Source organism: Hibiscus syriacus, unplaced genomic scaffold (assembly GCF_006381635.1).
Source record: "Hibiscus syriacus cultivar Baekdansim isolate YM2019G1 unplaced genomic scaffold, ASM638163v2 tig00110369_pilon, whole genome shotgun sequence".
NCBI lineage: Eukaryota > Viridiplantae > Streptophyta > Magnoliopsida > Malvales > Malvaceae > Hibiscus > Hibiscus syriacus.
Window position 1 is genome coordinate 125,947 of NW_024062706.1, and position 26,273 is coordinate 152,219.

Sequence of the window (26,273 nt, forward strand, 5' to 3'; positions counted from 1 at the left end):
TCTTTTGATCTATAATTACATTTTTTATCTATTATTTTTTCCTTTTCCTTTTATTTATTTAACATTTATTTATTATCTTTTTTCTAACATTTTCGATTATTTTTTATTTAGAAACTCCAGTCAATCAAAGGTGAGTAATTTGAATCGAATGATTTAAAATTCAATTTAAATTTTTGATTTTTGCAATTAAAGACAACCGGAAAATTAATTGGTACCGAAAAGGCGGTTCAATGGTGCTAATCCTTCCTTGACCGTAACCGACTCCCGAACCCAACACGTTTCTGGTACAACGTAGATCAGGTAAGATGGTGTCCAACCTACCTAAATTCGTTTTAAATGGTCGGTGGCGACTCCAATTCATTTAATCCAAGTCGAAGCCCAATTCCGGGGCCCAACCAAAAGACGGCCGCGACAGCTAGGATAAAACTAATAATTCCATAACAAATGGTATTAAAACCATTCCTAATTAAACAAAATGAAAAAGATTATTAATATATTCAAAATTTTCGAGATGTAGATTAGTATTAAGGGTAAATTACACGGATCATCACTGTACTTTGCTTTATTTCCTATTTCACTCACTGTACTTTAAAACTGGTCAATTTCATCATTGAACTTAATATAATTTACAAATTTGATCACTCAGTCGTTTCTCCCACTAACGGTCGTTTCCAGAAACCTATTTCCCTTTCGATCCATCGTCTCCGACCAATAGTGGCTTGCACCGCCACCACCAGTAGTCCCTGTGTCACCTCTCGAGTAAAACCCAACCACCAGTTACCCAAAATTGATCGTCAAAACGTCATAAATTTTGAGAAAGTCGCTCGACATCGCTGCTGATTTTTGCGAGTTTCGACCGATTCCATTGTCATTGCACCTCATCGCCTTTACCACTGAGTTCCTTGCCTAGTTCCGACCAAAACCCAGATGGTATTGTCCCTTCGTCGTCGCTTTATCATTGTGCATGTGGGCTTGAGACGGTAGTGGTGGGAGTACGGAAAACGACCGTTAGTGGGGGAAACAGTCGAGTGACCTAATTTGTCAATTATATTAAGTTTAGTGATGAAATTGACCAGTTTTAATGTATAATGAGTGAAATAGGAAATATTGCAAAGTACAGTGATGATCTATGTAATTTACCCTAGTATTAAATAATGTTGACAATCAAATTAAGGTTTAAAATAAGTGATTAAACTATATTTAAATTAATTTTAAGTGTCTATAGAATTTTTCGTCAAAAATATGTGTCTAATGTTTTCGATGTTACACTATTAGGTGCTTAACATTTTTTACGTTACACATTTAGGCACCTATGCAGTAATGATCATTAAAAAAAACTCGTTAAGTGACATGTGTCATATTTATATTTTGGCTTAATGCAAAAATAAGTGGTCAAACTATACCTTAACTTTAGGTACCTAAAGAATTTTTTATTAAAAATATGTGCCTAACATTTTTGAAATTACACTTTTATGTGCCTACGAAGTAATGACCTTCAAAAAATCATTAAGTGACCGTGTAATGTTAATATTTTTTTAAATTTATATTTTAAAAAACTTAATAATATTATTAATTTTAGAATCTCTTATTTCAACCCCACCAGTTATCATGGTCATCACCAACCATCTTCACCATTGTTAAAAAATCACTCAACTGTCGTCAAACCTTCACTTTCGACAATCCTTTGTTGTTCCAATCCCCTTGAATCCCTAGATTTAATACCCAAATCCTTAACCCTAATCTTAAATCTATCATTCTCACCTTAAGGTATGCGATTGGACAATGGCAGATGTATTAAGGGTCGAGGGTAGGCACGTGCCCACCCTGAAATTCAAAATTTCATTGATTAGTCACCTATTGACAATGCCCACCTTGAAAATTTATTGTTCCCACCCTAATATATGATGTCTATTTAATTTAGAATGACTCCAAACTCTACTAAACTAGTATTAAACATATATATTTTCTTTTAATTTTTCATTCTTCATCATACGCTTTTAGATGGAGTATGTTGCTCCCTGCTCTAAGAAAGATCTCTCACCATTAGGATCTTCAAATGAAAGTTATAAATATCAAGAGATCTACCCACTGCAGAATAGGTCTATAGCGGCATTTTTTAGTCCTATAGTGGCATTTTCAAACACCACTAAACGCCACAAGAAGCGCTGGCTAAACGAGCGTCGCAAGTGTTAGCGGCGTTTTTAAGGATAAAACGTAGCAAAATGGCAGGTTCTTTAGCGGCATTTTTTTATTCAAACACCGCAAGATGGCAAGCTCTTTAGTGGCGTCTTTACTCAAATGCAGCAAAATATCATGTTCTTTAGTGACGTTTTAATCCTAAAACGCCGCTAATCACAACTTATTTTAAAAATATTTTTTCTACTTTGTATACCCAAATTTAAGTTGTAACAATATCCAATAACAACCTAAATGTATTTACCCAAATGTATTTACGATTTCATTCAAGTAAAAATACATAAAATATGAATAAAACAAAGTTTACAAATATCCAACTGAAACGCAACATAGTTCACCTTTGTTCACTAGTAAAAACAAATCATTAACCTAAGAAATCACCTAAGATGAAGAATCCATCGCTTGATTCTGTTGCATCATTTTCTTCATAACTTCAAGTTGATTTTGAAGTTCTTCATATTTTTTTGGTATGTTGCTTCTTTATCTTCTTATCTTGCTTCTCTTGCTTCAGCTTTCGTTTGAGCAATTTTTTCATCCACTTCAGTCAAATATTGTTTTAATCGATTAACTTCTGATTGACAAGAATGGTTGTGTGATGACATGTACTGAGATGAGCTCGATCCAAAATATTTTGTTGGGGGTAACGAATGATTATTGTCCGCAAACTCGACCATATCTTTCAGGACCAAAAACTTCAACAATAACTTGATTTTCAATCTCATCCACATTAATATAACCATGAGATGAAGCTGTAGCTTCATACTCTGCCTTTTTATCACTCAATTTTTCCTAATAATCAATTAAGAATTTAGAACAAATTCAAACATTAATTAAAATAAAAATGTTAATACTATAAATATAAGTATAAAATTATTCAGATTTTAAAATAGTAAATATACCATAATTTATGCAGCTTCGAGAGCCATTTTTTTATGTGTCATTTTGAAGAGCTCTACTCGTCCAATTCTATTCCAAGATATAGTTTCCTACAATGTAGAATATAAATTAATACTTAGAAAAATAATAACAAATAACAGAAAAAATGCTTGTTACTATGTGCTACAATACATCATAATAAGCTATATCAGCAAAGCTATTTCATCCAACTGTGTGAGTAAACTTTTGTTGTTGTCTGCTAGCAATACCAATGTTCTCGCTGTTCTACAATTTGAAATTTACATGACTTATAAAGTTAATATTATAGTGACATAATATTATTTTTTAAAGTGCATCGTACCTCTCATTTCTTTGAACTCCAAAACCTGACTGCTTCTTCCCATTGATACCTGAGCATTCCAGGTGGGACATTTTGCAGCTTTTGTTCTAGGTTGAGATTATTCTTAAAATATTCATTTTTTTAAGGAACTCTTATGGTCTCTCCATTTCTTTCCTAGCGCTTGCTTCAAATAATTATCTGATACATCTAGAGAAAATTTATCCTATAAATGACACAAGTGTTAAAATTAAATATAAATTAATAATTAAATGCATTTAATTATCTATTACAATGAAATTATTACCTTAATACAATTCACAACTTGATTTTTGTTACTATTCGGTATATCACGTCATGACTTAAAATTGATCGGTAAAATATTAGCATTGCGTGAAACCACGCCTAAGCAACTAGCTAGAACACGTGATTCTGTCCCAATAGGTTAGCCGACATCATTACTTAAAACTATTACATGGTCCCCAGGAGAAAGTTCATATGATTCCTTCATTATTGTGCAACCTCTAGTCTTGTGCCTTTGACTATTTTCAGCTACATAAGAAATAATTCAGTGCAAGTTTTCAAAATCAAGTCGATAAAAAAACCAACCACCATTTAAATAAAGTATCAAACATTATCTTCAGTTTCTAAAGTTTTTTCAACTGCATTCGGAACTTTCGAATATCTATCATCAATTGATTCTTCATTATTTGTTTCATCCTCCTCCTAAGGAGATCGAACAATATGCAGATCATTTAATTTCCTCCAAGGCATAATATTTGCAATAAACAAATAACAATATTAGTAATTAGTTACAAGAATACTATTAATAAATATATTATAAATTAATCAATTAAGATATAAAATCTTACTACATTGTTGTATCATGTCAGTTTTCATAAAGATTTTCATCCATGTCATATCGAACCCATTGGAATTGTGAGCTAATACTAGTGATTGTTTCATCTAAATTTTGTGCGACAAAAGGCAAAGTTTCAATCTTATTTCAATGTCATCTCTACTTCCATCCCCGATGTCTATCAAATCTCTAAGGGTATTATGGACTACAACATACCAACCCTCATCCATTGGATCGTGGCAATAAAAACTTGTTTGACTTGAGAAGAAAATACATATGACTCGTCCATCAATTGTAGACCAGTGTGAATTAATCGATAGACATTCACCATTGTAAAACCTAATTGGTCTCTTTTAATGCCTCGAGAAGTAGTTACATCAACCCAATCACACCGAAATAACACAACCTTTCCTTTGCCATAATAATCCAACTCAATAATGTCTGTAAGGTTTCCATAATATTCTACATCTCCCTCCACATGATGATTATCTCTAGCACTTGCATAACTTGTAGTTGAAGAAGTAACAACTACTCCACAATTTTGTGTCCTCCATAATTTTTCACGAGATTTCGTGTGAAACCTGAACCCATTAATGAGGAAGACGTTATATTTTTTAACAATTCTATTTAGACATTGAGAAAGCCATTTAACCTCTTCACTAACTTCCCTCCCACTCCGAGCATATTATGCGTGAAAGATGAATTAGCTAGCATTTATATCAATACATTATTTATGTGTGGTGCTAAGATTTAGTTGTTTATCGTATGCCTTAACCATTCATGAAAAGTTTCTGTAAATAACTTATGAAAAGTCAAGGTGAATTTTTTTCTTTCTTTCGTTTTTATTTTTTTATCTATTTATTTAAATGACTTAATTGAGATTTTCGCATGTGTCGGTGTTACCAACAAGAATCGTAAAGCAAGATGAGAAATAAATTGATTGTTAACAAGCCACCATTTTCGTTTTTACATGTGTTTAGTAAGGACAGTTATTGGGGTTGATGTGATGATTGATTCAACTTAAGTTGCTGAAGCAAAGATCCGAGTAGGTGTTAGATTAATAGTTAGTTTGGGATGACGAAAGGAATGGTCAGTGAAGATGATGCGATTATTAAAAATATGATAAAATAAATCAGGTGAACAAAACATGATTTCCACTTCAAAGAAAAACAATTCAAATTAACAAAATATAAGTTATGTCATTACATCATGTATGATTTCACTGTAGAATCATAAAAATAGTAATAATGTCAAAATTAAGTGATATTTTTAAGATTTAGTGATCAAAACTAGAGTAGAATTAAAATTGAGTGACGAATTTTATAATTTAACATAAGTAACATAAATACATGGGTAAACCTAGCCCAATATACTAAAAGTAGCCCGTATAAAAGGAAACGTTAACTAAAGCAAATATAAATGGAAATCAAACATGTATCCATGTTTGTCAAGTTAATAATTTTTATTGGATTTAACTAATTGAACAGACCAACTTTAGGACTATCCAAAATATTGATGGGTTAATTATTAAATTTTAGAAAGTTTATGGGTTAATTCAAACTTTTATTTGTATAAACCTAACCGGATACTCTATCGTAGTATGACTCGCCTTGTGTGAGGTGAGTTAAAACGCGGACAACAGCCTGAAGTGGAGTGCAATGACATCATTGTATTGATAGCCAAAAATGTTGGAGCAGAAAAGCCGCTAAAATGGTGTCAAGTACTTGTCGCATGTTATAGCCATAAGCTATAGGGAATTGAAAGCTGTAAAGCTTCACAAGGATCCCGTTTCATGTTAAATGAATGATGCACCGAAATGGCAACCCATGTCTGGACTAGTTACATTTTGAACTAATCATAAAGTTTAATTTTACAGATTTAATATATTATTTATTATTTCTTTTATTAAAATCTGTTAATTTATTGGTCTGATCAAAGTATCGCTTGTCACCTTTCTATTGATTCATTTTTTAATGGAGTTACTGATTAAAGGCAATTTGAATAACACAATTAACGTTAGGGGCACTTATGATAAAAATAAATTAATGTTAGAAACTTCAGATATAAGTTCGGAAAACAAACATATTTTAATAGTAAAATATAATTTTTTTTATAGAATTTGGTAATTTATAAAATGTATATGCGTCATCAATATGCAAAGGAAGAAAGGGTCTCTTAAGTACCAAGTGGTGGTTTTGAGACATTTATGCCTCATATGCTTAGGTCTAACCAATCCGCATTCCAAGGTCCATGACGTCCCTACCTTGGCATTGCAGGAGACGGGTTGAAATTCAGGTGTTGCAACACCAGAATTACATTGAAAAAGAAGAAGAAATTATTGAACTTCTGCTTCGAAATCATTGCCCTTTGGAGTTTTAAGCCAATACAAATCTGACTAGGAGAAATCTACAATGAGATGAGGATGTATTAACTTTAAAAACATTATTTACTACAAAAACAATATCAGATAATAATTCAATTATTAACCTAAAACCATCCAACTGCTCCCCCATGTTTCTGAAGAATGTAGTAATATGAGGATGATACTGCACTTAAAACCCTGAAATTTCCAATTATCAAGCTGTTTTTTTTATAAAAAAAACTTCTAAATTAATGTTAAACTAAAGAAGCAGTCATGGACATCTTAAATTCCATTATACTTAATGGGAAACATGGAACACCCAAGTATAAAGGTGCTTAATAATCACTCGGTTTTAGAATCAGGACAGGTTTTTTCGTACAAGCTATAGATAAGTGTAGACCTAGACATTTGGGGCTCTCTTTCCAGAGCTGCAATCACATCCTTAACCGAAATAGTACGCGCCACTCTTGTATTGGGTGTGAGAATCACCCCCTGTTTCCGGCCAAACTTCTTGCTTCCCCCTGTTAAAAGAAAGTAGAGTGAAAACAAAAGCTAATATATGATAACTTTGTAACCCAACATAATCCACGGGAATTAAAAGTTGTATAATGATACTTTTGGAACAGGCAGTGCAGGAATGATTTAATCGTTGCATTAACACCTTACAAAACAAGTGGTATAGCTAGATGTTGACCAATTTCATACAAGTACATTTGCTTTACATAGTTATTCAAATGCTCAAAAATGACAGTAACAGATAAAACAAATTTCCTTTCCATAAAATCAATAAAAAAGAGATCGAACTTCCTAATCGTTTAGTATCTTAGTATATGCAATTGTGTATTGCTGTCAGGTTTACAACCCCGCATTGCTTCTATAATTCAATACTTGAATCAGTTCCATTGATGATACATAATAGGAACCAATTCCAATTTGCTCAGATGTATACCAGCTTTCATGACCATGCCATCTAATGTTACACATGATGAACCTTACAACCATATTAAAGAGTTAAATGCATCAAACTAAAATGGAGAAGAGATCTAGTCATGAGCCAAGGTTTTACCAGATGCATGAGGACTGCGTGGACCCCTTTTTTCAGATTCTTGATTGTCCTTTGTACTCTTCCCAGATACAGATGAAACCCTGCGGTTCACATCTTTACCTTCTTGTGAACCAGATGTTGCATCAGTTCCCCCCTCACGTTTCTGGCGAGCTTGCTCAGCCATAAGTTGCCATTTTGACAGCATGTCATCCCCTCCATAAGCAGCGCGTGCAGCGACATTTGCAGCAGTGGTCCTATTTTTGTCATCCTCATCCTTGTTTACCTAAACATCACCATAGAGTTACTCCTCTTAGTTAGATGATTAACATACAACGTTCAGAAAATTACTTGTCGATAATACCTTCACAACTTTTGCTCGACTTTCATCGGTCTCCTTGTCACCATCAACAGCATTCTCTGCCACAGGCTGCAACCACATATATTTAACACATACTGTGTTAAGGAATAAATTATACAGCATGCCCAATCTTATGTATGTCAGTGCATTATTAATTCCCTGTTTTGAATGTACTAAAGATAATCATATTATGTAAACAGAAACAGCACCCACTTCATTAAGATTTCGGAGCTTCTCCACCTCAGCCTGCTTTTTCTCCCATTCTCCCCTAGCATTCTGGTTCATCATCATAATTTGCTGACGGACATCTGATGTGATAAGTGTACGGTGCCTAGGCTTCTCAACATCAACACGCTACAAGAGATTTATTCAAATTAGAAAGATATAACGAATATTCATGTTAACTGAGATAAACTGAGACAGACCTGTTTCGACAATCTGATTAAATTGCATATAAGCCCCCGCATTCTTTCCTCCACACTCTAGAGACTCAGTTACATGAGGAAATGCATAAACTCAATATAAAGAAAAGGGCCAAGAAGCTAGCATCTCACCAGGGACAAACATTGTTCCACATCGTTGCTTATATTCTTCAAACCACTTTTGGCCACTGCAAGAAGACAAAGAAAACCATGACGTGATAATTGCTTAAAATGAAAAGCAGAACGTAAGTGTATGACATAGAAGGACTTGGGACCAGGGAGGTATAAAGAATATTAACTAATTTCGGCCAATTTCTTCTGCAAAGGGGTTTTCTTCAAAAAAAGTCTTTCTTCTTCCTCTTGCACAACCTTTCTAGATGCTTCTGAAACTTGACTCTCATCCTTGGGGCCAGATAATAGTTGCTCTTCTTCTTCCTATTTAATAGCATAACATAAAAAGAATGGCCTTTTTCTTCTAGGGACTTCGTAACTACTTAATAATTAAATTTAGGCAGATATGACTATAAAGCATCATACCCTGAGATTGACTCCACTAACAGCAGTGACATCATTTAGTTGTTCAATGCTCTGGTCTGAAAATGCTCCAGAAACTTTTTGCTTCTTGCTGTAGGAACCCATTGAATATGGACAAAAACTTATTTAAAAGGTAATATCAAGAAGGAATCAAATGAATTTCAATTGATCCTTAATAATCATGCCAGACAATCAAGTAACAGAGAGATTAATTTAACCTTGAAGGTGGTGGAGATGAACCAAGGGCTTCCAGTGGTTTTTTCTGGCCTAGAGAAGGCTTTTTTTGCGGGGGTCTCGCATTGACCCCAACTGGAGCAGGCACAGATGGATTTCTAGACCCCAACTGATAAAAACACGAAAGCAGAAAAATTGACAAAAGAAACAATCATAAGAATGTGCTTCACCGGGGAAAACAATAAACCATACAAGTTTAGAAGAAAAAATAATATGTATATAAATTTAAATCAAGTGAACTGAATAGAAAGTAATCTCAAAATCAAGAACAGTGTCATATATATAATTGCATGTTTAGAAGACCCTGTTTTGTAGCACTGATTTTGGGAAGTTTGCCTAATCTAATGCAAAGTCAGAACAACTAAAAAGCTAAGTCTAATAAGTCACCAAAACAGCTCATGATCCATTTACATGGGTCAATGTCAGTTGCCGTCAAATTGATTATAAATCACAATCCATGTGTATATGCACTTCATAACAAAAATAAGGCGACACTCCAAGATGGCAAACACCTGATGCATAAATTTGCATGTGAACTTTTAAAACAAAGTGGTAGGCATCACCAAGAGCTTCCAGAAACATCCATCAAGATATCACAATAAGAAAACATATACTGAGATGAGAATACTGGTACATTAGAATCCATTTGTGCTGTGATGGAAGGTGTTGAGAAGCCAACTCTGGAAGATTGCTTCTCTCCAGGCTCATCATTTGGAGTATTTCCTAGTGTATTCGACGCTCCCTGGATGGCAGACAAATGAGGTCTGTGCTGGCCAGCACCTTGATCAACAGATTCCTGTTTCACATATGCTGCTGATGACAAAGGGCTGGGATTCAGCTCCTTACTTAGTGAGGTTTGCCAAGGAGCTGAACCACCTGAAAAGTGAGAGAGAGGTGCGTCCTGCAATCTATTTGGGTCATTACTAGAGTTCTGCCTCTCAAGTTTAGGTCCACTCATCATGTTCATTGTCTGGGTTGATCCTCCAACAGGATTTGATCCCATGCTTTGGTGAGGTGTGATTTGCCTCATTTGTGAATCATGAGATTGCGGCTTTAGAGTCGAACCTGACGTATTAACATTTGGCCCAGAATATGTGTGATAACTATTACTCCCGAACATGGAGAATGAATTTTGTGGAAAATTCAAATGCTGTTGCTTGTTAATTCCTTGCGGCGGAATTGAAGAACGACCACCTTCTTGATTCAAAGTGGTTGAACCGGAGGATGAAATTTGACTACCTAGCATTCCAAAGCGAGAGTCTGATTGGCGATCAATCTCTTGAGACTTTTGAGCCTTGTTTTCACCGGGAAAATAACTTGAATTAATCTGAATGGGGACTGCTGGAGAAGGGACATGAGTTGAATTTGCAGGAGAATTAGGACTCTTTTGGTGCAGCTGAGTTAATGAATGTGGTCCAGCGAATTGTGTGGCACCACCAACAGATGGCATCCGGGGAGTATTTGGTCGTGCTCCAGCATGGGACTGTAGCGGGGACTGATTGGATCTCATCTGAAATTACAGATATTGGGTTTTAGCTTGTTTTCAAAATTAACAAGCACTCAACTAAAGCATCAGTTTTTACTTTAATAAAATGGGACATTTGAGCTCACCTGCGCTTGTAACTTGTTAACTGCCAACCTCAGCATCTGGTCTCCTACAATATCTCTCATGTGCCTGACAAATCCGTCTTTTGCAATTTCATTTTTCTAACAGGTAGAGCCAATAGAAAAATCAGGAGACATAAAAGTCCATTCTGTCTATTGTGCCCATTACTAAATAATTACAACAGTTAAGCAAATGGGTTGATATTAGAAATCCACCTTTAGTTTATCATACAGAGTATGAAGCTGCATGGCTCTGTCTTTATCAAGTTGGGGCGATAAGGCAGGCAACAACACGGCAAATGGAACTTGTTTTCCTCGATTCACGGGATTATTTGGATGCGCTGCTCCACTGGACTGTAGATTACTCATCTTCTGTAATTTTGCATATTGTGATTCACTTTCTTTATTACTGGTTCTCTCAGGTTCAAGTGGGGTAGGACTTTTTTCAGTAGTCTGAATCCCAGTCGTTTGAGAAACCTGGGGAGGAATTTGTTCAGTTACTCCTTGTTGACGAACATCTTGGAGTTGTTTTTGTGGCGGTAGTAGACGATTATGTTCCAGCTGAACATCATTTTGCAGTTGTACTTGTTGCTGACTCCCCGTAACAGCAGCTCCCCCTTGCTTTTGCTCCATCTCAGATGAAGTCTGATGTTGCTGCTGTGAACTTTGAAGGACTTGTTGATTTTGGAAGTTGATGTTTCCGTCTTGCCCAGGGATCGGCCATGATGCAGGATTGCTTCCTTGAGATAAAGATGCTGTATTTTTCAAAACGAGGAGAACCAATTCATAACCAACAATTGCAATTATTAACACAAATGTAATGCTAATGACACTCTCAACTAAGATATTCTAAACATTAATAAACAAAATAACTGAATTCCACTCTAAAGATACTATTTATAAAATCAAATCTAGTCACTTAGTCTAGCAAATTAGAAGCCAATGAAGACCGAAAACCAGAAAAGAAGATACCAGTACATGAACCAGAATGCTGAGAAGTCGGCGCATCGCCTTCAATATCTCGATTCAACGCAGCCTGGAAAGCCTCAACGTCAGCTCCAGAATGCGTAGACTCGTCCTATTAACAGTGTTTAAAAAAACAAATTGGAAAATAGATTAAATAGCCTTCAATTATTACGAATTCTATAGATATTGAAGAGAGTAAAAATAAAACCCAAAACAAAGAAAAACCTCGTCTTCTTCAAGGAGCTTTACTATGGAAGGGTCCATCACGAGCTATACGGGCAACCGGCTGCCATTGCCTCTGACTAGAAGGCCGGTGAGCGGAAATCGTTCAACTTGCCGGCTTGTAATAATGTATAGAAATTCAAATTAAAATTATACGAAAAAAGAAAGACATTGAGAAGAAAACAATTAAGAGAAGTTCACAAGGGAGTAGTAGCTTTTATTGTGAATCGAGAAAAGGAGGAAAGCGTTTAAGATTGTGGTTCTTAGCTTATGAAGACCTTAGTAGGCCTATACTGAGTGGGCTAATTTTGGATCGGTAAACTTGGTTCGTGATGGTCTTAAAAGCCCATTATGAGCTCATATTAGAGGGTTTAAAAAAAGCCGTGGGTTTAAATGAAACACATGTCTTCTTAAACTATAAATATTAGGATAAAGTACACAAATGATCCTTCGACTATAAAGTACTATTTTTCTGAGTTCTTAACTATTAAAAATTATAAAATAATCATTCGAATATAGGGTACTACTTTTGTTGAGTCATCGATTACTAAAAGTTATAAAATAGTAAAATGACTATTCATATGTTCAAAACTCTTACTTTATCGTTAAAAAAATTGATGATTGCTGAGTTGGACGTTAACTGATTGAGATATGGTAAAATCATATTTTAATGATGTTTACTGGCACCGTCATTATTTTCAATCACTGACTCGATGATATAATGTTTCAAGCCTTGGGTCAATGGTATAATTTTTCAAGTATTGACTCTACAACATAATATAAGCAAAGACTCGATCCACAAAAATAAAATTCAAATAAATATGAGATAAGATTTTTATCATATTCTAGTGAGCATGTTAACGTTCAGCTTAGACGATCGTCAACCTTTTAACGAAAAATGAAGAGTTTGGAACATATGACTAATCGAGTAACTATTTTGTAACTTTTAATAGTCAGAGAACTCAACAAAACAATATATTATAGTTAGGGGACCGGTTTAATAACTTTCAATAGTTGAGAGACTTAACAAAATAACATTCTATATTCGAAGGTACTTTATCCTAAATTTTAATATTTTCTTCTTTTTTTCATTTCATATTTTAAGAATAAAAGTATAGTGGGTCCTTTTAAGTAAAAAAATACTGAAGAGGATAAAATCAATTGCTCGTCTAAGAGCGTGAAGGAAAGACCTCGGGTTTCTTAAAGTGTAAGAGGGAAAAAGAAAAGAAAGAACTTATAAGCAGTTAGGACCATAACTCGAAAGTGAAAAAGATAAAATTAGATGATGATGAGGGAGAATGATACGTGTCCTCAAATGTACATAAAACTTTAACATCAAATTGTGGAAGAAAGATTGAGAGGCAAAGTGAAAGGAGAAGAAAAACAGTAATCAATTCCAATCTCCATGAAAAGAATAACATACAGAAGAGTGATATGAATATTACACAATATACAATTAGAATTGCAATCAATAAAACCACAGGGGTTCCGAGATTGGTAGATATAGTGTTTCCGATTTCAATAAATCAATGTAACAAAGAGGCAGCAAGACATCCAACTAGAACAGCACTCTCCAATGTAACCCCAAAACGGCTGCCGGATTGTTAGTTGTACAATTTTGATTTCTACAAAATCAATGTATGATAACTAACAAAAGGCAGCAGGACAGGCCAAGTTCAGAAATCTTCATAACCTACACAGATGGCAAAGTGCCCGAAGTTTCTACCCTGAATACAAGAGCAACAAACATTAACCGGTCAATGGTGCATTTGGTTGTCAAACACTCGATCAACTTCATATGGAAGACACTTATACCTCGGATAGCATTCGTTGCTTGTTTAATTGCTGAGTTCTTGCCTTGTTGACAACTGAATTCGGTGATTTGTATATTCTCTGTATTAAAGAATCAGTGTTAATTTCATACCTTTTGTCATGTCCAAATACAGTAATCTGGATAAACAAAGTAGGATTTGACCTTTCCAAAGTTGGATATATGTTCATCGGCTACAAGATTCTGTCTTTTCGGTGTGAACCTAAAAACATCTTGAACGAATTCATTATTCTGCACAAAGAAACAATTATTTCTTATAATCCACATGAAAAAAAGGCAGGCAATTTGCATCAATAGATATCAATCTCTGAAAGAGCATCAACCTGAGCGTGATTAGTGAAACCTCCACCGAGAAAGCGCTTCAAAAAGTTCAACTGTTGGATTGAAATTTGAGAATACAATTATAAAAAATCCATGGCATGTACCCAACATAAATTGGAGAATTAGAAGAGGAAGAGTAACCTGAATCAACTTAGACCATGTTGATGTATGAAGTGTATCCTCACCGATCTTCATCGATGTCTCGGGAGAAAAATCATACTGACATCACACAGTGAATCAAAGTTAGCATGATTAGTCAGAAGAACCATATATTGGTGGGAATTAAAGATAAATATGAGTACCTCAAGGAACTCCAAAACATCCTTAAACAAACTCCTCTGGTTATTAAGATCTTTCTTGGAAGAACCTTTACCACCAGCTTCCACAGAGAGGTCACGGACTTGATTCAGAATTTTTTCCTTCAATCCATGCATATGTGAGAATCCTTTTGATTTATTTCCTTCTGAAGCTGAACCATCACATGAACCTTTAGCTTCACATGCAAACTTCTCTAAGCTTCCTCTCTCAAAAATCAATGCCAGTGCTTCACCAGCAGCAATTCGCACCGATCGGTCATCTTTATCTAGCAAACTAGACAAATATGTAACTGATCTGCAAGACATATCGAGACCAGTTAGACTCTTAGCCCAAATAAATTTTCACCTGTTTGTGTTGCTATATTATTGTAGGACTGAAAATAATACGAAGTTCATTGACCTATTATATAAGCTTTAAGGGGTGGTAAAGACAATAAATTATCAGATTAAAAAAATGGAAAACGTATGATCTAGAGAGGTCACTAACTCTTGCCACTGTTTAGGACTGAGTCTCCATCCATCCATGGTTGTCAAGAGAAATGACCAGGCAGACACAGCCGCTGTTATTACAGCAGCAGTTGGTTTGACAGTAATAACCTACAAAGTCAAACAAATCTTCAAATAAAGCAAACATCGTGTTTCGACATTAACAAGTTGCAAGCAATATCTAATGTGTGAACCTCGAATAAATTTATCAGATGCCTTTCAATTAGTGTAACTCAGGCATGTATACTTACATTAGAACTTAATTTCGGGTGAACTAATTGCTGCATAATTTGCATTGAATTTTCTATTTCCTCAGGATCATTCCCCCCAACAAAAGTGATGACCGCCAGGCAATTGAGTAACTAGAATAAGAAACCAGATCATTTAAAAACCAGACAATTGAGTAACTTAATTTTCGATCCTTGTTCAATTTCATCATACCGAAATGATCTTAGAAGATTCTGAGCAGGATTTAAAAGCCTGTGAAAGAGGATCGATCGATTCTTTCAATATTTTGTGTGCATTATCTCCCGGACCGACAGTTAAAGCCAACAAACCTACCAAGAGAAATTGTCAGCTTGACTACTGAAGCCTAACGTTTTCTTCAGCTCATATGGGCATGAGCATTTTCCAAGGTTATCAACATTAAGCATTCAAGACTGACCAACAGAACGTGATGCTAAAGCTATCTCTTTGCTGGACCCTTTCTTGATACAATTCAGACACTGATGAAGTATTGTAGCAAATCTGGAGAACAACACCAAATAAATGATGTGATAGAGTCAAGTTTTCAACCATATATTATGAATCATAGGAAACATTTCCAGCTACAACCTGTAACCATGCAGGTACTCCAATCGGCAATGCTCGAAGATCAACATAAACCGTGACAGAGAAAGAAGGATTCAAAATAACAGGCACTTACTTATTCTCCACAAATTGGTTCTGCAAGTTGAAACTAAATGCTGCATTAATCACTTCCAAAGCCTTCTCTCTAGTCGAACCCCTTAACCAACAAAAAAAAACAGGAATTCAGCATCATTCAAATCCAAAGCGTTAATAGTGAAAAAAAGAATGCTAGCAAAGTAACTAATTTCAGCTACCTTAACCGTAGCTCGTTCCATTCACTATAACAAACAAAGACGATTCAAATGCATCGTATTTTAATCCAAAAAAAACAATTATTAGATACCGGAATAACCAAATACTAGCCTCTTCTCGAATAAAGCGTCGACTGCTTCATCAAGTAAAATATCCTTATAGAACACTGCCCCTTCGGCACCGGAAAGGGGTATTTGATCGGAACGAACGGTCGATGATGAAATTACACTACAATTATCATCGTCACTATCTAACTTCGCCGAATTCTTCCGCTGAACTCTACCTGCCAAATTCAAATAATTCGTTTCTTTCAGCTAAAAAACGAAGTCATTCCAGAAAAACAAACAGCACCAGACAAACCCCAAAACAAATTATCATTCAACAATTAATCATATCATTCTGGAAAGATAATAAAACAATTGCGAAAATTAAATGTTAAAAAGTTAAATGAAAGGTAAAAAAACCCAATAATAAAAAGAAAACAGGAAAGAAGATTCTTACGTTTTCCCATGTTGCTGAAGCCTCTTTAGAATTATTTTTTTTTGGGTCAGACACAGGTACGAGATTGACCAAGAATCTGATGAAATGACTCAGAATCTAAAAAACAACCGACAAAGCAAAACTGAAGAACCGAACAAAACAACGAAGACGACGAAGACAATGACGACGACAAAAGTGAATCGAATAACAATGCACCCACTAAAATTGATTCTTTTTATATTAAAAAGTTAATTATTTTGATTGGAGGAGAAAAGTGTTCAAATTATAGAACAATGATAAACAAATTTTGGACGTAAAAATTTAGAGCATCCTTTTATAGGTAAAAAGGTTAAGTTTGGGGTTTAGGGATTTGGTCTATTGTGGAGAGACTAATTGAATTTGTACGGATAAAGTTATATTTGTTTTTGTTTATTTAATTTTAAATATATTCATGTTTTATTTGTGTTTGATTAAATTTAAAATATTATATATGTGCTCATTTATTTATTTTTGAATATTTTTTATTCATTCGTTTAATGTTTGTAAATATATTTATTTAACGTTTGTTTAATGTTTGACAACCAACACTCTTTTTTCTCTTTAATTTGCAAACAAGAAAATGAAATTATGCCACTAGTCTTTAAGTTTTTTAGGTTTCACAATTTGAACTCAACAAATACGTATGAATTTGATCTGAATCTTATTCCCAAATTCATCTCATGAATATTTATCAAATTTTATATCAACCTTAATTTGCTATTCTTCCCACAATAATCACCGATTAGAGATATTTAGACTAATTAACAATACTATTTGGGGATATTAATAATAAAATTACATTCAAATGATAATAATAAAATCAATCATCAAAATATCATGCTCATACAAAAGGCCTAGGGCACTAACGCTAACAACAAGGGTATCACATACCTTTTTTGTTCGTGTTAGATAAACACGCACACTGTCACCACATTTCTTGAGAGATTGAAGTTTGTAATGAAGATTCATCACAACCGTGGCAGATCTATTTGCAAAGAACTAAAGAACATTGCTTCATACGGTACTTATCATTGCTGCTCCAACAAACTGAGAGATGAGATGATTGCTAATCGTCAAAAGGTGCCATGAAACAAGGGCATTATCCTGAGCAAGGAAATCTTCAGTCATTATTTCGAATCGTTTCATCAGCTTCATTAACAACTCTCTAGTGGAGGTCTCATCGAACTCGTCAAAAATCGCTAAAGTCGATGACTCTTGATCGTGAATAGCACATGTTATTTCTACAAAAGAATTTGTTTCATCGAGAATAACAACCACTTTCTTGTTGGAAAGCACTTCGGTGTTCTTTGAAGAAAATTTCATCTCATGGAAGAGGCATCAACCTACGATATCGTAACAACTAACCCAAAAGACACATAGCAACATAAGCTTAAAGAGAAAAACCCAAAAAACTAGTGAATGATACCATATTAAATAACCAATGAAAAAGAGAGACAAAAAATGAATGAACTTTATTATCTCTAATGTTTTACACATACATACAGACAACATTTATAGCTAGGCCATACAGTTAACCTGACAAACTATTAGTTTTAACAAATCAACCACCCTATAACTTAGCTAATGCGTGTGTATCAAATGCCAACTCTACCTCCAATAGTCATGTGTTTCATACGTTAACTCTACCTCCAATATCAGTGGAATTCAAAGCTCGAGTGCTTGTGCAAGTAATTGTATATTATGATTTGAAGAAGAAAAGATTACAAAAGAGAAGAAAAGGTAAAAGAATTCGAAAGTTTTATTATTCTCTTTCATAAAACCCCTGAATATGTACTGCAAAGTTACTCCCTCTGACTGAATATGTACTGCAAAGCATATAAGAAAGTAATATCTCTCCAGGTACTCCATAAAAAATGGAAGTGATACTTTCCTCTTCATCTCCTCCAATTGACGAAGAATACTGTTGTGATAGGTGACAATTGTTTCTCTTGAGTTTTGCACAGAAGCACATTTGTCAATGACCTTGTCCACTTGCCTTTTCCCCCAACATCACCTTCTAGGACCCAAATTAAATGTAATATAACTGCACGTTCTCCTCTACGGATTGCTCTCATGGAATTGGGCAGAACTTCAGTAACATAAGAACGAGACTAAAAAATTATCTCCATTAAATTGGTTATTGAAATGCCTTGTGTGAGTCGGTTGCTCGCTTCTTTAAGAGCCATAATAGACTCAATGTACAACTGTAAGGAGCATGTTCTAGCATTGGTAGAAAGTATCACCTTAGTTTCGTTGTATCCCCGTTGTTCACCAAAACCACTTGAATCAAAACCAAACACCGCACTTTTGGCCCCTTTGATAGTGAACCCACATTTGATGAATTTTTCATCACCCTTGCAAAACATAAAATTTCTAAAGAACTCCCACAGCTTCCTTGGTCTCTCCTTATGCAAGATCACATGCTTAACACCTATAAGAAATATATACCCACACGTAGACATAACTTGGAAGAAATCATATCCATTCTAAACTATTTCAAGCTCAACTCTGCTTCCGTCCAACTCAAGTAACTCAACTGCAAGGGAAAAGCTTCTGGTAGCTTCATGTAATTCCCAAACAAGACAACTTACCCGAATGAATTCTATTACTAAAAAACCAACCTTGGATAGTAGAACATTGGAAAAAACTGCTGACAAAGGATTTCGAGATATACCATTTGAAGAAGTGTAACCAATAAACCATAAGCCAAGTAATTTGCTTTTAGTTGTCATGAAATGATGTCCCTGCAACCTTTGGTAGAAATTTGAACCATGTAATGCACTTGAGCTATGCTTCTAGTTCCATTTGATAGTGGATTTAAAAGCTTGTGTGCAATAGAAGAAACGTGGCAGTGAAAGGAACAAATAGGCCTCTAAAATGTCATGAAACAATATTATAAAAGCATTGAAATTGTTCCACATACCGAACTTCAATATAACAAAATTCATAAAGTATGATTTTTTATTCACACTCAAATTCCTGGCAATTGAAATTATACTTCTCCCTAGCAACAAAGCCAAAACAAATAAGGATAAAATATCTCAACATATTCATTGACATTTATAAACAACCTAGAATAAATTTCTCCAATCATCGAGAGAACTAGATAATGCACTGAGTTACCAGCTTGTTGACAATGTAGATATTGATCAACATTTTCCTTTGAAGAGGAACCAACTAATTGTTTTTGGGAGTTAGAATTGTTTGAATCTCACCATCAAAGATTCCGATGAATCAACTTCGATTGGCGTAAGAGTAGCCACTTAAACCGGTGGGTGTAAACCTTGAGTTTCCAATGAGACTAATTTGGTATATTCCACTAAAGTGTCGTTTGAATGTAATTGGGAGGTAACTCTCATGGTGTCGTTCATAGATGGAAATACAAAATCAGCTAATCTTGATGGCATTTTATCACACACCATGGTTTTAAATAGCGTTCGCGGTCGCGTCGCATTTATCGCGGTCGCGGATATAACGGATGTCATTGCGTTCATTGCGGGTGTTGCGGTCGCGAATTTTTTAAAATTTTGCACAACTTATCTTAAAATATAATAAAAATAATTATAATTATAGGAATAATTTTTAAAGATTTTTAAAATGATTAAATCAAATAGAATTAAAATAAAAGTGTAAAATTTAAATATTTGAAATTTTGATTACTAAAATTAGGACTAAATTAAATGAAAATTAAACTTTACTATCTAAATTAAGAATTAAATTAAAGAATAAAAAAAGAATTAAGAATTAAATTCTAATGCTAACTCATAAATCTTAAATAAAATATATGACAATATTATAAGTTTAGATTCTTTAGAACCTAGCTTGTAAAACAAATTTTCTTCACTGGTGAATGAGATAATTTTACCTATTTTTTAATATAATTGACAAGCCCCTGTTCCCATTTCTCTCATCTTCTTCACTAGTTTAGTTTAGTTCTTCGTTTCTTCTTCCCATCCCCATTCTCCAGTTCAATCTTATTCGTTTCACCCTCACCCATTTCACTCTTCTTCAGTCTTCACTGAATGGAAGATTGCATATTCAAAACCCCAAATCCCCGAGTGAAGATTATATCTTCAATCTTCCTAAGCTAAGCAGGAAAAAAAACTTTTACAGTTTTACCTTCTTAAATGGAAGCGATAAGTTTGATCTACTCCTTTACCGGCGGCGAAGCTCGACGGACAGAAGACTTCATAGTTTCTACTGACTCGCTTTGTTTTTTTGGCTCTTCCCCTTCCCGATTAGTTTTTGGTAAGATGCGTGGGTAATGGGTATTTGATTCTACCGTTCACTAAATAGTTTTGTCTATATTCCATTCATTTTGATTTTTGTTTTTGTATACGGTTGGTTGAGTGCTTGATTGCAGACGAAATGTTTATTTTTGTCTTTGTCTTGGAATCACGGTTGAATAACAGTTGATGCGTCCCGTTATCGGCGCAATCGTCCGTTTCCCATTATATCGCGAACGCAATTGACCGATATTGGTGTGAATCGGTGACCCACAGCAAAAACCATGAAAAACGATTTCGGACGGTGGCGCGACCGCTATATAACGGCCGCTATAGAGTTTTCGGAACGCTATTTGATACCCTGTCACACACTTCAGGAATAGTACGTGTTCCTTTGAATTCCACAGATGACACATTAATTGATCGTTCATAAGTCATCTAAACTGGAACTGGTTTAGAATAATCGAAAACACTCAAACTAACCTCGTGAAGCATTCTGACCTGATTTTTTTTTTCCAAATTCTATTGATTGCTTGCAGGTGGGGATTGATTTTTCTTCTCTTCAGCTTTCACCTTCAGAGTCGAGATTCTTTGGAGGCATCTCCTGGTTTACTCTGATTTAGTTTCCAAAATCTTGAATCTTTCTTCCCACTCGTTTTCCTTCTTTTTCCACCATTTTGGAATTTTAGTATCTTCTTTGTCTTATTGGGACTGTTCTTGAATTTCTTATTTTTTGTTCTCGTCTATTCTTATTGTTTTTCTGTTTTTATCTAGTTTGCAGGTGGATTGACCCCAAGGAAGTATAACGAAAGGGAGGGGGAAAAAGAAGGTAAAAAGAAGAAAAACCTTGCTTTGATTACCAATTGTTGTGATTTGAAGAAGAGATTACATAAGAGAAGAAAAGGTAAAAGAATTCTGAAGTTTTATTATTTCCACTTTCATAATAATAACCCCCGAGTACAATCAAATCCTTTATATACAACTAATTACTCTACATGATCGTTTGCAGAGTCAACAATAATTGAGGACAAGTCAACTAATTACAAACTACTGGGCTTGTGTTCAACCCATCACTTTGTTAGGAAATAAACCAAGTACAAGTAATTTCCCTATAACCAGATTAGTGAGAATGCAAAATAAAAACGGAAAAATAATACCCGAAATTGATAACGGAGTTCAACCAATTGTGCTTACGTCTCCGGACTGCTGCAGATCTTTTACTAAGAGAGAAAATTTACAGGTGTTTACAAAACACTCACTACTCACAAGAAAGCTCTCTAGTATTGGGAGAAAGAAATGATTTTTGGGATGGTTTTGAAGCTAAATGAGCCAGGGTATTTATAGTTGAAACTTAAGGACTTAATCTTGTAAATACCCTAAAACCTAGGGATTAATTGTGATTATCCCATTATCATTTTTCAACAAACATCAACCAAACTTTGAAAAACTATTTTTCAAAGAAACATTTACCAAACTTTGAAAACCATTTTCAAAGAAACATTTACCAAACTTTGAAAACCATTTTTTCAAAGTTGGTTACCAAACTTGAAAACCATTTTAATACTTTCAACAATCTCTCACTTGAAGACTGATTTTAATCTGTCTTCACACCTCGATCAATGCAACAACTTTTCTAGTCTTGTTACTCTAGCATGCCAACTGAAGTTGAACACAACTTCAGTTTGTCTGTAGTCACCGTCTTTGTCAACATATCTGCCGGATTTTGAGCTCCACTGATCTTTTCAAGTTTCAAAATCTCATCTTCCAGAAGAGACCGGATAAAATGATATCGTAATTGTATGTGCTTTTTCCTGGAATGAAAAGACGGATTCTTTGCTAGATGTATAGCACTTTGACTGTCGCAATACAAGACATTGTTTTCTTGTTTCTTGCCTAACTCTTCTAAGAAACTTTGGAGCCAAACCATCTCCTTGCTAGCTTCCGTAACAACGACATATTCTGCTTCAGTTGTGAAAAGAGAAACTATCTTGTGTAGTTGAGAAACCCAACTCACTGCGGTTCCTCCTAGAGTATAGACATACCCTGTAGTGCTCGTTCTGATGTCAACATTTCCGGCTAAGTCAGCATCTACATAGCCTGTCAGTATCGTATCTCTACCTTTGAAACAAAGTGCTTTGTTTGTGGTACCACGTAGATATCTGAGGATCCATTTGACTGCTTCCCAGTGTACCTTGCCCGGATTATTCATGTACCTGCTAACAGCTCCCACTGCTTGAGCAATATCTGGTCTGGTACAAACCATGGCATACATCAGACTTCTAATTGCTGGGGCGTACGACACCTTCACCATGTGTGCACGTTCTTCCTCCGTCTTTGGTGACTGTTCTTTGGAGAGTCTGAAATGAACACCTAAAGGTGTACTTACTGGTTTAGCATCTTGCATGTTGAACCTGGAGAGTACTTTGTTGATGTACTCAGCCTGTGATAATATCAAAGTCCCCGACTTTGTGTCTCTCTTGATCCTCATCCCAAGAATCTGCTTTGCAGCGTCCAGATCCTTCATAGCAAACTGCTTTGACAATTTTTGCTTCAAGTTTATAATCTCTTGCATGTCTGAGCCTGCAACAAGCATGTCATCAACGTACAACAATAAAATAATGAAGCTATTGTCGAACCTCTTGATGTAGCAACAATGATCTGCTTGGCATCTGGTAAAACCACTGCTACTCATGAAACTATCGAACTTCTTGTACCACTGTCTAGGAGCTTGTTTTAAACCATACAAGCTCTTCTTCAACATGCATACCAGGTTTTTCTTGTCTGCCTCTATGAAGCCTTCTGGCTACCTCATATAGATTTCTTCCTCCAAATCACCATGAAGGAAAACTGTCTTTACATCTAACTGCTCAAGATGTAAATTCTCTGCAGCTACAATTTTCAACCAGTCTGATTGTAGACAGTTTCACGACTGGAGAGAAAATTTCATTGTAGTCAATACCTTCTTTTTGCTGAAAACCTTTGACAACCAATCTCGCTTTGTAGCGTTTGCTCCCATCGTGCTCTTCTTTGATCCTGTAAATCCACTTGTTGTGAAGCACTTTCTTGCCTGGTGGTAATTCAGCTAATTCCCACGTCTGATTTGACAAAAGCGAGTCCATCTCATCTTTCATGGAAGACTCCCACTTGACTGAATCCTCCACTTGTATTGCTTCATCATAGCACTCTGGTTCACCATTGTCAGTCAGCAACAAGTAGTGCAAAGAAGGAGAATACCGTTGGGTTGGTTTAGGAATTCTGGAGGAGCGTCTTAGTCCGGTGTGCCTGGTTCTTCTTGAACTGCTTTAGGACTGATCTGAACATCATTTCCAGAAATCTCCTCAAACTCAGCAAATTCATTTGTTTCAGCTTTGGTATTGGAGCTGCTTGATTCTACAGTTGACTTGTCTTTGTACATCACATTCTCATTGAAAATGACATCTCTGCTTCTAATGATCTTCCGATTTTCATAGTCCCAAAACCGGTAACCGAACTCATCTCCGCCGTAACCAACAAAGGCACATTTGTTGGACTTAGCATCAAGTTTACTTCTTTCAGCAGAGTCTATGTGTACATAAGAAATACAACCAAACACTCTTAAGTGTGAAAGGTTTACTTCTTTCTTGCTCCAAACTTCCTCTGGTATTCTGCCATCCAAAGGAACTGAGAGCCCACAGTTGATCAGGTAAGCTGCAGTGTTGATAGCTTCAGCCCATAGAAATTTGGGCAATCCGACATGTATCCTCATGCTTCTGGCACATTCATTCAGAGTTCTGTTCATGCGCTCTGCTATGCCATTCTGCTGTGGTGTCATGGGAACTGTTGTCTCCATCTTGATCCCATTGTTTGCGCAAAAATCTCTGAATCTTCTATTTCTGTACTCTCCTCCATTGTCAGACCTCAACCGCTTAACTTTCATACCGGTCTCATTTTCCACCATGGCCTTCCATTTTCTGAAGGTATCAAAGACTTCTGATTTTTTCTTCAGAAAATAAACCCACACCTTCATTGTAGAATCATCGATGAAGGTGACATAATATAATGAGCCTGCAAGAGATGGAACTGGAGATGGTCCCCATACATCAGTATGAACTAACTCTAACTTTTCAGCCATGGGTGTCTTACCAATCTTTGCAAAGCTGACTTTCTTTTGTTTGCCAAAGATGCAATCCTCGCATAGTCCGACATCTACATTCTTTAGATCCGGCAGCTTCCCCTTTGATAAAAGTGTCTTCATCCCTTTCTCGCTCATATGGCCAAGCCTTTGGTGCCATAGGTTTGATTTTCCATCAGCATCTGCTACTGCAATGATATTCTCTAAATTTGATGTTATATAGAGAGTACCAGTTTTCTTACCACGAGCAATGACGAGTGCTCCTTTGGTAATCTTTCATTCACAGCCTGAAAAGGTTGTGCTAAATCCTTCACCATCAAGCTGTCCTACAGAAATAAAATTTCTTTTGAGGCCAGGAATATGTCTCACTCCTTTCAGCATCCAGGTGGTTTGGTTTGGCAACTTTAGTCGGATGTCTCCTTTTTCGACGATCTTTAAGGTTTCATCATCAGCTAGATGAACCTTCCCAAGATCACCACTGACATAATTTTCCATGATTTCTCGGAATGGGGTGGAGTGGAAAGATGCCCCTGAATCCAAGATCCATGATTCAATCGGACTGTTGACGCTTAGAATCATGGCATCACCTATCTCCTCTGTCACGTTGGCAGATTCCTGTGCGCCGGTATTTTTCTTCAGTGCTCGACAATCTCTTTTAAAGTGACCCTTCTTGCCACAATTATAACAGGTAAAATCTTTCTTTCCCGTTGTGGATTTTCCCCGTCTGGATTTCGATCTGCCATGATTTGAATTTCTTTATGAAGTTCTCCCTCTGGACTCCGTGTGCAAGGCTGAGAAAGTTGATGCTTCACCCGATTCTCTCCGTCGAATTTCTTCGCTCAGTACCAGATCCCGAACATCGTCGAATTTCAATTTACTATTTCCTGACGAGCTGCTAACTGCTATAACAGTAGCATTCCAACTGTCTGGTAGAGATGATAAGAGAATTAAAGCTCGAACTTCATCATCGAATTCAATTTCCACTTAACTCAACTGAGTTGTGATTGTGTTGAGTTCATTTAGGTGTTGTGCCATCGATGCCCCTTCCATCATCCGCAAATTGAATAATCGCATCATCAAGTGCACTTTGTTTGAGGTTGATGGCTTCTCATACATACTGGAGAGAGCCGCCATAAGATCCGCCGTGGTCTTTTCCTTTGCTATATTGAAAGCAACATTGCGGGATAATGTCAGTCGGATAACTCCGAGGGCTTGTCTATCGAGAAGAGCCCAGTCTTCATTCTTCATGCCCTTTGGTTGCTTTCCTGAGAGGGGTTGATATAGATTTTTCTGGTACAGAAAATCTTCAATCTGCATCTTCCAAAAGCCAAAGTCTGCACCATCG

The 26,273-nt window shown here is 35.7% G+C and overlaps 2 protein-coding genes across 4 annotated transcripts; both read right to left on the reverse strand.

Annotated features, from left to right (window-relative positions):
* Positions 1–6,812: 6,812 nt before the first annotated feature.
* LOC120121296 (transcription initiation factor TFIID subunit 4b-like) lies at positions 6,813–12,208 on the reverse strand. Of its 3 annotated transcripts, none has more exons than XM_039140684.1 (14): positions 12,020–12,208; positions 11,807–11,906; positions 11,045–11,583; positions 10,835–10,930; positions 9,852–10,733; positions 9,208–9,332; positions 8,993–9,080; positions 8,755–8,890; positions 8,588–8,643; positions 8,459–8,515; positions 8,247–8,387; positions 8,037–8,102; positions 7,697–7,958; positions 6,813–7,151 (listed from the first exon to the last, which is right to left on the reverse strand). In XM_039140684.1, exons 1-14 carry the CDS (start codon positions 12,056–12,058, stop codon positions 6,973–6,975), a joined length of 2,766 nt encoding a protein of 921 aa, XP_038996615.1. In that variant the 5' UTR covers positions 12,059–12,208; the 3' UTR covers positions 6,813–6,972. The 3 variants fall into 3 exon arrangements, with proteins under 3 accessions (XP_038996615.1, XP_038996613.1, XP_038996614.1); XM_039140682.1 differs by having other exon boundaries at positions 11,801–11,906; XM_039140683.1 differs by having other exon boundaries at positions 9,858–10,733; positions 11,801–11,906; positions 12,020–12,207.
* A 1,360-nt stretch (positions 12,209–13,568) lies between these two features.
* Positions 13,569–16,871, reverse strand: LOC120121292 (interferon-related developmental regulator 1-like). Its single transcript, XM_039140680.1, has 13 exons — positions 16,574–16,871; positions 16,184–16,355; positions 15,897–15,977; positions 15,636–15,718; positions 15,413–15,528; positions 15,223–15,333; positions 14,973–15,082; positions 14,471–14,780; positions 14,310–14,387; positions 14,171–14,221; positions 13,992–14,078; positions 13,832–13,909; positions 13,569–13,743 (listed from the first exon to the last, which is right to left on the reverse strand). The coding sequence occupies exons 1-13, from the start codon at positions 16,581–16,583 to the stop codon at positions 13,693–13,695; spliced, it is 1,338 nt and encodes a 445-aa protein (XP_038996611.1). The 5' UTR covers positions 16,584–16,871; the 3' UTR covers positions 13,569–13,692.
* Positions 16,872–26,273: the final 9,402 nt, after the last annotated feature.

Excerpts from the sequence above, each read along its gene's own strand:
- LOC120121296 (XM_039140682.1), bottom strand. The coding sequence starts at position 12,058 with ATGGACCCTTCCATAGTAAAGCTCCTTGAAGAAGACGAG. Across the intron at positions 10,931-11,044 it reads CTCTGTATGATAAACTAAAG|AAAAATGAAATTGCAAAAGA; the intron begins GTGGATTTCTAA and ends TCTACCTGTTAG. Across the intron at positions 8,891-8,992 it reads TTAGTGGAGTCAATCTCAGG|GAAGAAGAAGAGCAACTATT; the intron begins GTATGATGCTTT and ends GCTATTAAATAG.
- LOC120121292 (XM_039140680.1), bottom strand. Across the intron at positions 15,529-15,635 it reads TTTAGCATCACGTTCTGTTG|GTTTGTTGGCTTTAACTGTC; the intron begins GTCAGTCTTGAA and ends TTCTCTTGGTAG. Across the intron at positions 15,083-15,222 it reads ACCCGAAATTAAGTTCTAAT|GTTATTACTGTCAAACCAAC; the intron begins GTAAGTATACAT and ends TTGACTTTGTAG.